General features: G+C 43.0%; 1 protein-coding gene across 1 annotated transcript in view; it reads left to right on the forward strand.

Annotated features, from left to right (window-relative positions):
- Positions 1–12,281, forward strand: part of LOC138665605 (cGMP-dependent protein kinase 2-like) — a 340,073-nt gene that overhangs the window by 270,882 nt on the left and 56,910 nt on the right. Inside the window, exon 16 of the mRNA XM_069753231.1 lies at positions 639–761. Coding sequence (XP_069609332.1) covers positions 639–761 — 123 coding nt within the window. The remainder of the gene's footprint in view (positions 1–638; positions 762–12,281) is intronic.

Genomic DNA, 12,281 nt, shown 5'->3' on the forward strand with positions numbered 1-12,281 from the left:
ATGTAAAGCAGACATGTGGGAAATGTTGTTTATTAACTATATTATGTGATATAACTCTCTAATTTAAGGGCATGAAAACTAAGAGTTTGAAAATTGCTAAATTTTCATAATTTCCGACAAATTTTTGTTTTTTTCACAAATAAATGCAAGTCATATCGAAGAAGTTTTACCACTATCATGAAGTACAATATGTCACGAGAAAACAGTGTCAGAATCACCAGGATCCGTTGAAGCGTTTCAGAGTTATGACCTCATAAAGTGACAGTGGTCAGAAATGTAAAAATTGGCCCTGTCACTTAGGTGAAAACAGGCTTTGGGGTGAAGGGGTTAAGGACCTCTGGTGACATAACAGTCATGACTTCTTCGCCCGACACCGAAGAAGATTTGAGTGATGGCAGTGTGGCGGTTGCAGCAGGGGGGTTAAGACCTGCCTCCCTGTCTAAAGACGGGTATTTTGGCGAAATTATAAAATGCTTTATTTTGGCAATAACTGCACCAAAAACTAAAAGAGCCACCTTGTTAGAATGCAGCATTACTGCTGCACAAGGTGGTTCTTTTAGTTTATAACGGCTGAAGGGGGTGACAGAGTCCCTTAAAGAAGGTATAACATTTTTCATAAGTTTTTTTCTGTTTCTTAGCCCTCCATTCTCTGGAACAGATCCCATCAAGATTTATAACATGGTTTTAAAAGGCATTGAAAAGGTAGACTTCCCACACCGAATTGGACGACGCTCTGAAGACCTTATCCGTAGGCTTTGCAGGTAATGAAGATGAGACACTGTTGTATTCAAAGGCTGGAGGGGGTGGTAAACCCATGGGAAATGCAGATAGTGCTTCACTGAAAGGTTAATGGCTGCTTCAAAGGTTCTCTACCAGGAGGTGATGAAGACAAACTCAGCCAACTGATAACACAATGTTTTGTAATTATAGTATTAAGTAAATTATCAACAGTGAGAAATGTGTAGGAACAAGAAAAATAGAATCAAATATGATTGCAAAATTATTAAATCATAAAGATAGGTTTCTGGTATGTATGTCTTTGATGAAGAATTCATATTTCTTGGGTGACCATGTGTTAGATTATAATCTTCTCATCAGCATTAAACACTTTTGTTACATTGTTTCAATGAAATTAATTGAATTGGTTTGTACAGGCTAAAGTAATTGCACTAGTGTTGTATAAAAAATGTTGCATAAAATTATGTTAAAATGCCATCCACTTTTTCTGCACCACAGTAAAAACATTTATAACAGCAACACAAAGAAAACGAAGCATTTTACACATTTCGAGCCAGTTAAAGCACATAGTTAACCAGTTAAATTCTGCAAAAAATCTTTCCCTTAGAGCTTCCAATCTTTGTGGTATAATTGAGTCTTACAAAATAAGGCTGCATAAATGTACATGTCTTAAAGGGAACCTGACAGCTGATGCATGCCGCCCGATCCGTAGTCCACATGGATCAGGCACTGGCTGACTGATTTCAGCCATGTATGTTTAGCTATGAAACGCTGCAGCGAAATACATAGTTGAAAAGGGACCGAAACGCATGGAAAACTAGATGAGTCGATGGGTATCCCCGCCTGCTGCCCTAAAGTTATAGGTCTCGCTCTGCTTGCATGTATAGGGCAAGATATGTTATTCCAAGTCAGTGGGTGGGGGAAGCCGCAAAAACCCGCCTGTCTGACTAGTGTCTTGTTTGGCTTGGTCCCCGGCGGCTATTAAAATATGTTTCTCTCTGAAATGCCGGGACATTTCATAGTTAAAAAAACAAACAGGCAATCCCCATATGTACTCAAGCTGTCTAGCAGCTGTAAATCATGCAGCTGCATTGACATAAACTAAATCTCCGAGCACGGTGAAATACTCGGAGACCACCCAAGTATGCTCGGAGAAACTCGAGTAACGAGTATACTCGATCATCACTAATGATTATCCATCCAACAGCTATAATACTGAACTAGGTTCTAGGCTTGGAAGGTGCAGGGGGTTGACATGCCTGGATCCCTACCTTACGTAAAAAGACAGCCGTCTTCATTCTTTCTTTCTCCAGCCCTCTCCTTCTAATACCTATCAAACTCAAATGCAGGATCTTTCTATTCCAATTTAAGCCATACAGACCCTTCTACAAGTTACACCTTGCGCTAAGGCCACGTTCACACGTTCAGTATTTGACATCAGTATATGTAAGCCAAAACCAGGAGTGGAAGAATCAGAGGAAAAGTATAATAGAAACATGTCACCACTTTTGTATTTATCATCCACTTCTGGTTTTGCAAGTATTTAGGTAAAATACTGAACGTGTGATCATGGCCTTACACTTATATTCCAAAATAATATACACTGTAGAAACCTGTACATTGCATCAATGATTTTAACTTTTTATTTTTGAACACCAATTGTATACCAATAATTTTAGATGCACATGCTCAGTCCTGGCAGTTTCTGCATTGTATACATTTTCAGTATATTTATTTCCATTCCATTGACTGAAGTCTATTGTCTTTACTTATTTTTATTAATAAACATTCCTTTATAAGGGATTCAATTGAAAAGCAGTTCAATTCTCCTCTTTGAGTGCAAAGTACAAGGAATACTCTTGGCGACAAGGGAACTCCAGGGACATAAGCCAGCGTTTTTATCCATTACTAGTAATATAGTCTTCTGAAAAATGGCTAGGCCAGCACTAAGCTACGTTTAATGTTCAAAACCACCATTATATCCTGTGTAGTCTGATGTATAAAAGCTTATAAATCAAAAAACGTTTTTATTTTCAAACCCTTGTAAAAAGAACAAAAACACTCAAAAACATTTTCCCTTTTGAGTTATTTTCATATTTAAGGTAGTTTATTTCTATTTTTTTTAAATGAAATATAGGGTTTTGAAGACAGAGAAAGATAGGATTAACCTTTTGCCTCTCATTGTTTCTTCTGTATTTGGACTTAACAACTGGATAGTTTGTGCTCATTGCTAAAGCAAAGTTTCCAAAATTAGGACAACATGTGCTGGCTCATGAAGCTGGGGTTCAGAGCAAACACTGGAGTTAGGATGTCAATGTACACATGTACACCATTGACTAAAATGCAGACTGAAACAAAACTTCTCAAAGCAAACTTACGGTAGCTCTTTGATGGTGATGTGAGGAGCAAGCAACTATCTATGTGTGGCATCTTCTCGAGACAACACCCTTAAATGTTTTTAACCTGGAGAGCAAGACTTATGTCAAATGCTTTGGCGGTAGCCATAACAAACATACCAACATGTGCGTAAACTAGGTCATCAGTGCCATAACCCATCCTATGCTTGAATCTAATGCACTTGTATAGCATCTCTCTGAATTGTGAATGCTAACATTATTTTTCCTCAATTTCACAACAACTTTCACCTCTATTATTGCAAATTAATCACAAATGGTTTACTTAAAATGAATGTGACAGCTGATACATACTGCTGCATCACCAGCAGCATGTATCAGACTCTGACTAGCCTTCCAGGCAGGTATGTCTTAGGGCAGAGACAGACTGCCGTATTTCTCGTGCAAGAATCGCATTGCACTGCATGGACCGGCCTGGCACCTCTCCTGACCTGAGCAAGACAGTATGATGTATTTCTATGCAGCTGTCAAGCTCAGGTCAGGAGAGCTGACAGCCAGTACAAAGTTTACAATGCGATTTCACGAGAAATATGGCAGTCTGTTTCTGCCCTATCTCTGAGACACTGCACTGTTTCAGAGTAAGGCCGGGGTCACACTTGCGAGTGTGATGCAAGAAACTTGCGCGAGTCTCTCGCATCAATACCCTAAATACCTATCAAAAGTTTTCTTTGGACTCGTCTGGGCTTAGCCCTTATGATAATGGGATCAGAAGGGTATTAGCTGTGGTAGGAGGTTCTTAGGTTCTCACTTCCCCATACTATGTAAATTTTGGAAAAATATAGAAACCTGTAGATTGGGGCTCATGACACTTATAGTTCTTAAGCCAATTGTGAGTGCATTATTGCATCAATAGCCTATTTCATTTTAGATATTGGCTCTTCCTCGCCACATTGGGTATGTATTCGTGGAATTGTGTTATCTTCTCATCTTAATATCTGGGTTTCTTTTATACTTGTTCGGATATCTTTCATGGTACTAAGGTATCTGAAGGGTGGCATTTATGTAACCAGGGTTCACTATTACATTTATCAACCATGTAGCCTAATGGACCTTGTGTTCTTGACATGAAGGAGTTAGATTTTATTGGCCATATAGGCATAGATCCGTGCATATATCTAGGGGGTTCTTGCGGATATGTTGAATTCCTTTGGGCTTCCATGTAAGGGAGAGAACACCAGTTTACTACTGAGTATTGGCCTGGTTGACCATCAAAGAGGGGCTATGTATGTAGCTGTATACCATTTGCTGCCCTTATAGAGGGGAGATGTATTGCCCCCTTTCTGTTTAAATATTGATAACATTGTTTATCTACTGAATTAGACTCTTAATATCTATGGTGGGATACTTACTTTCAAGATGGTTTCGACAAATGGCCAATATATATCAGACATAGGTATTTGGGTTTATTTGTTTTGGGCATTGTACTCACTAGAAATACATTTTCCTTTGATTATTAGGATTGTAATGGCATAATATGGTTATCATGTCTTGATTATGCTATACATGTTCACTACTCTGTGTGGCAATAAATATGGTTATTGTGCCTGGATAATGGTATACATTCTTATAATCCTGTACGACTACTATCGGTGTTCTCTTGACCTGTGGGTGATATTCATATGATTGATAATCCTATTGAAAACATCCATCTGTATACAGAAGATAAGATTTTATTATCTTTCAATCATGAAAATTCCACCATGTTATATACGACTATGTTGTTCTGATTATGGGTGTTCTCTTTTTCCTTGTATGTATGTTTTCTCTGGGCGATTGCCCCTGGCTATGCACATCAATATTGAATACATTTGTGCATATGTCATTCCTCCTCTTTTTCTTCATACCTTGGTTGGTACTAGTGCCTGCGCTCTGCGTCCCACACAGGGTTGCCTTTGCGCATGTGCCGATGCACCATGACAACAGCAACACTTCCGGCTACAGCCGATCAAGCTACACTCCATGCGGCGGCCTCGGTGAACCAATGGCTCCATTACTTTCCAACAGTATGCTCTTGACTAATCAAATACTTCTATTTATATCTCAGGTGCCTGTTTTACCCTCACTACCCCTGATGAAGCTGCTGCGACAGCGATACGCGTGGGGCCTCTGCCTCACCCCTTTTTCCTTTGCTCTTGATTTCGGGCAGATCTAGCCCTAGGTATTTCTTATTACTGGTACTATGGCTTCCATGCTTAACAATCCATAGGCGTATACAGCCCTTTTCTTGGTCCTCATGCCATGCTGGTTGATTTCTTGCCAGGTTGTATGTCTGAATATTGCCACTCTTTAAACTTGTGACACAACTATTATTGTACTACTTTTTTCCTCTTTATGCTTTGTGCATGCATTATTTTCTTATTTGCTTATGTACATAGGATTTCAGTATAGGGGCAATCCACCCCTATGATAGTCTATAGGGACACAGTTTCAAACAATAAGACTCATTATATGGCATTATATGTGCCTGTGATAGTGCCACAGAATATGATAATTACTCTCCAGTAGTAGCATTGGGGTTATATCTACATATTGATTTATATTTATTGTTAATACTATATGGTTTGTTAACACATTATTGTTTGAACATTATGTGTGGCTTGCCATTCATACTGTATGTATTTATAACCTGTTTGATTATTCTTTGTCATATTTCTATGGTCTATATAACCTGTGGGGTATTCATGTTTTTAAATGATTTTATTAGAGTGTGTTGAGATATAATAAAGTTTTTCCATGTTTTATAATTAGTGGTTGTGCAGGCAATCATTAGTCTAGTCTTTTCTTCTATGTTTCTTCATTCTCGCATCAATACCCAGCACTGCCGTCGGCACTCAGGACCGGAGTTTGCTTCTGCATATATTTCTATGCAGCTGAACGCTCCGGTCCCAAGTGTCGGCGGCAGTGGCGGGTATTGATGAGAGAGACTCGCACCAGTTTCTCGCAACACAAGTGTGACCCTGGCCTAAAATATACGGTACTTTCAAATGCTGCCCAGAAACCATGCCACGAGGTCAGTCTCCAGCATTTTTGGGAGTATCATTCCCTTAAATGGCTCAAAAAATGGTATTGTTATGACTCGGGAGGTGAGCTTCCAGGAGTCGACTTTCTGGGTCGTGGTACCCAGCTCCCCCGGGTGAGCAAGCCAGGTGGAACTGACCCATATACAGGGATCGTAAGGAGCAGGCCCAGGAGTTCAAATACCACGACAGCTGGTACCAAGAGGGATGGCTCGTAGAGAAGCAGAGACAGCCACGGGAGGGAATGTGTTATGAACAGGTAATTCAGAACCACAATGGACCTTGAAGTTCAGAGCACACAGAGTGACCTGACAATTACCAAAAACATAGGACGAGCTCTGAGACGTGGGAACTCTGACCGCAATCCCTAATCCTATCCAACCACACTAAAGGTAGCCATGGAGCGCTCCTGACCAGTCCTATGCGCCTCGAGCACAGCCTGAGAAACTAGCTAGCCCTAAGAAAGAAAAATAAGCCTACCTTGCCTCAGAGAAATACCCCAAAGGAAAAGGCAGCCCCCCACATATAATGACTGTGAGTTGAGATGAAAATACAAACGCAGAGATGAAATAGATTTAGCAAAGTGAGGCCCAACTTACTGAACAGACCGAAGATAGGAAAGATTGCTTTGCGGTCAACACAAAACCCTACAAACAACCACGCAGAGGGGGCAAAAAGACCCTCCGCATCGACTAACGGTACGGAGGTGCTCCCTCTGCGTCCCAGAGCCTCCAGCAAGCAAGAAAAACCAAATAGCAAGCTGGACAGAAAAAATAGCAAACAAGACAGGCCACAGGAACGATCCAGGAGGAAGCAAGACCAATACTAGAACATTGACTGGAGGCCAGGATCAAGGCACTAGGTGGAGTTAAATAGAGCAGCACCTAACGACTTAACCTCATCACCTGAGGAAGGAAACTCAGAAGCCGCAGTACCACTCTCATCCACCAAAGGAAGCTCATAGACAGAACCAGCCGAAGTACCACTCACGACCACAGGAGGGAGCTTGGCCACAGAATTCACAACAGTACCCCCCCTTGAGGAGGGGTCACCGAACCCTCACCAGAGCCCCCAGGCCGACCAGGATGAGCCACATGAAAGGCATGAACCAGATCGGCAGCATGGACATCAGAGGCAAAGACCCAGGAATTATCTTCCTGACCATAACCTTTCCACTTAACCAGATACTGGAGTTTCCGTCTCGAAACACGAGAATCCAAAATCTTCTCCACTATATACTCCAACTCCCCTTCAACCAAAACCGGAGCAGGAGGATCAATAGATGGAACCAAAGGTGCCACGTATCTCCGCAACAATGACCTATGGAACACGTTATGGATGGAAAAAGAAGCTGGAAGAGTCAAACGAAAAGACACAGGATTAAGAACCTCAGAAATCCTATATGGACCAATGAAACGAGGCTTAAACTTAGGAGAGGAAACCTTCATAGGAATATAACGAGATGACAACCAAACCAAATCCCCAACACGAAGTCGGGGGCCCACACAGCGCCTGCGGTTAGCAAAACGTTGAGCCTTCTCCTGGGACAAAGTCAAATTGTCCACTACATGAGTCCAAATCTGCTGCAACCTATCCACCACAGTATCCACACCAGGACAGTCCGAAGACTCAACCTGCCCTGAAGAGAAACGAGGGTGGAACCCAGAATTGCAGAAAAACGGCGAAACCAAAGTAGCCGAGCTGGCCCGATTATTAAGGGCGAACTCAGCCAAAGGCAAAAAGGACACCCAATCATCCTGATCAGCAGAAACAAAACATCTCAGATATGTTTCCAAGGTCTGATTGGTTCGTTCAGTCTGGCCATTTGTCTGAGGATGGAAAGCCGAGGAAAAAGACAAATCAATGCTCATCATAGCACAAAAGGCTCGCCAAAACCTCGAAACAAACTGGGAACCTCTGTCAGAAACGATGTTCTCTGGAATGCCATGTAAACGAACCACATGCTGGAAAAACAATGGCACCAAATCAGAGGAGGAAGGCAATTTAGACAAGGGCACCAAATGGACCATCTTAGAGAAGCGATCACAAACCACCCAAATGATCGACATTCTTTGAGAGACGGGGAGATCCGAAATAAAATCCATAGAGATATGTGTCCAAGGCCTCTTCGGGACGGGTAAGGGCAAAAGCAACCCACTGGCACGAGAACAGCAGGGCTTAGCCCGAGCACAAATCCCACAGGACTGCACAAAAGAACGCACATCCCACGACAGAGACGGCCACCAAAAGGATCTAGCCACCAAATCTCTGGTACCAAAGATTCCAGGATGACCAGCCAACACCGAACAATGAACCTCAGAGATAACTTTATTCGTCCACCTATCAGGGACAAACAGTTTCTCCGCTGGGCAACGGTCAGGTCTATTAGCCTGAAATTTTTGCAGCACCCACCGCAAATCAGGGGAGATGGCAGACAAAATTACCCCCTCTTTGAGAATACCCTCCGGCTCAGGCAAACCCGGAGAATCGGGCACAAAACTCCTAGACAGGGCATCTGCCTTCACATTTTTAGAGCCCGGAAGGTACGAAACCACAAAGTCAAAACGGGAGAAAAACAGCGACCAACGAGCCTGTCTAGGATTCAACAGTTTGGCAGACTCGAGATAAGTTAAGTTCTTGTGATCAGTCAAGACCACCACGCGATGCTTAGCTCCTTCAAGCCAATGACGCCACTCCTTGAATGCCCACTTCATGACTAGCAACTCTCGATTGCCAACATCATAATTTCGCTCAGCAGGCGAAAATTTCCTGGAAAAGAAGGCGCATGGTTTCATCACCGAGCAATCAGAACTTCTCTGCGACAAAACAGCCCCTGCTCCAATTTCAGAAGCATCAACCTCGACCTGGAACGGAAGCGAAACATCTGGTTGGCACAACACAGGGGCAGAAGAAAAACGACGCTTCAACTCCTGAAAAGCTTCCACAGCAGCAGAAGACCAATTGACCACATCAGCACCCTTCTTGGTTAAATCAGTCAACGGTTTAGCAATACTAGAAAAATTATTGATGAAGTGACGATAAAAATTAGCAAAGCCCAGGAACTTCTGCAGACTCTTCAGAGATGTAGGCTGAGTCCAATCATAAATGGCCTGAACTTTAACAGGGTCCATCTCGATAGTAGAAGGGGAAAAAATGAAACCCAAAAATTAAACCTTCTGAACACCAAAGAGACACTTTGACCCCTTCACAAGCAAAGAATTAGCACGCAGGACCTGGAACACCATTCTGACCTGCTTCACATGAGACTCCCAATCATCCGTGAAGACCAAAATATCATCCAAGTATACAATCAGGAATTTATCCAGGTACTCTCGGAAGATGTCATGCATAAAGGACTAAAACACTGATGGAGCATTAGAAAGCCCGAATGGCATTACCAGGTACTCAAAATGGCCTTCGGGCGTATTAAATGCTGTTTTCCATTCATCGCCCCGTTTAATACGCACAAGATTATATGCACCACGAAGACCTATCTTGGTGAACCAACTAGCCTCCTTAATCCAAGCAAACAAATCAGACAGCAGCGGCAAGGGGTACTGAAATTTGACCGTAATTTTATTTAGAAGGCGGTAATCAATACAAGGTCTCAGCGAACCATCCTTCTTGGCCACAAAAAAGAACCCCGCTCCCAATGGCGACGATGACGGGCGAATATGACCCTTCTCCAAAGACTCCTTCACGTAACTCCGCATAGCGGCGTGCTCAGGTACAGATAAATTAAACAGTCGACCCTTAGGAAACTTACTACCAGGAATCAAATCGATAGCACAATCACAATCCCTATGCGGAGGTTGGGCATTGGACTTAGGCTCATCGAATACATCCTGGTAATCAGACAAGAACTCTGGGACCTCAGAAGGGGTGGATGATGAGATAGACAGAAATGGAACATCACCATGTACCCCCTGACAACCCCAGCTGGACACAGACATTGATTTTCAATCTAATACTGGGTTATGGACTTGTAGCCATGGCAACCCCAACACGACCACATCATGCAGATTATGCAACACCAGAAAGCGAATATCCTCCTGGTGCGCAGGAGCCATGCACATGGTCAGCTGGGTCCAATACTGAGGCTTATTCTTGGCTAAAGGCGTAGCATCAATTCCTCTCAATGGAATAGGACACTGCAAGGGCTCCAAGACAAACCCATAGCGCCTAGCAAACTCCAAGTCCATCAAATTCAGGGCAGCGCCTGAATCCACAAATGCCATTACAGAATAGGATGACAGAGAGCAAATCAGAGTAACGGACAAAAGAAATTTCGACTGTACCGTACCAATGGTGGCAGACCTAGCGAACCACTTAGTGCGCTTAGGACAATCGGAGATAGCATGAGTGGAATCACCACAGTAGAAACACAGCCCATTCTGACGTCTGTGTTCTTGCCTTTCAGCTCTGGTCAAAGTCCTATCGCACTGCATAGGCTCAGGTCTATGCTCAGATAATACCGCCAAATGGTGCACAGATTTACGCTCACGCAAGCGTCGACCGATCTGAATTGCCAAAGACATAGACTCATTCAGACCAGCAGGCATAGGAAATCCCACCATGACATCCTTAAGGGCTTCAGAGAGACCCATTCTGAAAATAGCTGCCAGTGCACATTCATTCCATTGAGTGAGCACGGACCACTTTCTAAACTTCTGACAATAAATCTCTATCTCATCCTGACCCTGACACAGAGCCAGCAAATTTTTCTTTGCCTGATCCACAGAATTAGGCTCATCGTACAGCAATCCGAGCGCCAGAAAAAACGCATCAATATTACATAATGCAGGATCTCCTGGTGCAAGGGAAAATGCCCAGTCTTGAGGGTCGCCACGTAATAAAGAAATAATGATCTTAACTTGTTGATCTGTTTCACCAGAGGAGCGGGGTTTCAAAGCCGGAAATAGTTTACAATTATTTTTAAAATTCAAAAACTTAGCTATATCTCCAGAAAATAACTCAGGAATAGGAATTTTAGGTTCTAACATAGGATTCTGAACCACTAAATCTTGAATATACTGTACATTTATAGCGAGATTATCCATCAAAGAGGACAGACCTTGAATGTCCATGTCCACACCTGTGTTCTGAACCACCCTGATGTAAAGGGGAAAAGAAAGACAGAACACAGTGCAAAGAAAAAAAAATGGTCTCAGAACTTCTCTTTTCCCTCTATTGAGAAGCATTAGTACTTTGAGCCTCCAGTACTGTTATGAACAGGTAATTCAGAACCACAATGGACCTTGAAGTTCAGAGCACACAGAGTGACCTGACAATTACCAAAAACATAGGACGAGCTCTGAGACGTGGGAACTCTGCTGACCGCAATCCCTAATCCTATCCAACCACATTAAAGGTAGCCGTGGAGCGCTCCTGACCAGTCCTATGCGCCTCGAGCACAGCCTTAGAAACTAGCTAGCCCTAAGAAAGAAAAATAAGCCTACCTTGCCTCAGAGAAATACCCCAAAGGAAAAGGCAGCCCCCCACATATAATGACTGTGAGTTGAGATGAAAATACAAACGCAGAGATGAAATAGATTTAGCAAAGTGAGGCCCAACTTACTGAACAGACCGAAGATAGGAAAGATTGCTTTGCGGTCAACACAAAACCCTACAAACAACCACGCAGAGGGGGCAAAAAGACCCTCCGCACCGACTAACGGTAAGGAGGTGCTCCCTCTGCGTCCCAGAGCTTCCAGCAAGCAAGAAAAACCAAATAGCAAGCTGGACAGAAAAAATAGCAAACAAAAATAACACAAGCAAAACTTAGCTTATGCAGGAAGACAGGCCACAGGAACGATCCAGGAGGAAGCAAGACCAATACTAGAACATTGACTGGAGGCCAGGATCAAGGCACTAGGTGGAGTTAAATAGAGCAGCACCTAACGACTTAATCTCAGCACCTGAGGAAGGAAACTCAGAATCCGCAGTACCACTCTCATCCACCAAAGGAAGCTCATAGACAGAACCAGCCGAAGTACCACTCACGACCACAGGAGGGAGCTTGGCCACAGAATTCACAACAGGAATGCCAAAGGACAAGGACGGGGAAGGCTGAGTGAATGAGCAGGACTAGATGCAGAGACGGCGTTCACAG

The sequence above is a fragment of the Ranitomeya imitator genome, chromosome 2 (assembly GCF_032444005.1).
Source record: "Ranitomeya imitator isolate aRanImi1 chromosome 2, aRanImi1.pri, whole genome shotgun sequence".
Classification (NCBI taxonomy): Eukaryota; Metazoa; Chordata; class Amphibia; order Anura; family Dendrobatidae; genus Ranitomeya; species Ranitomeya imitator.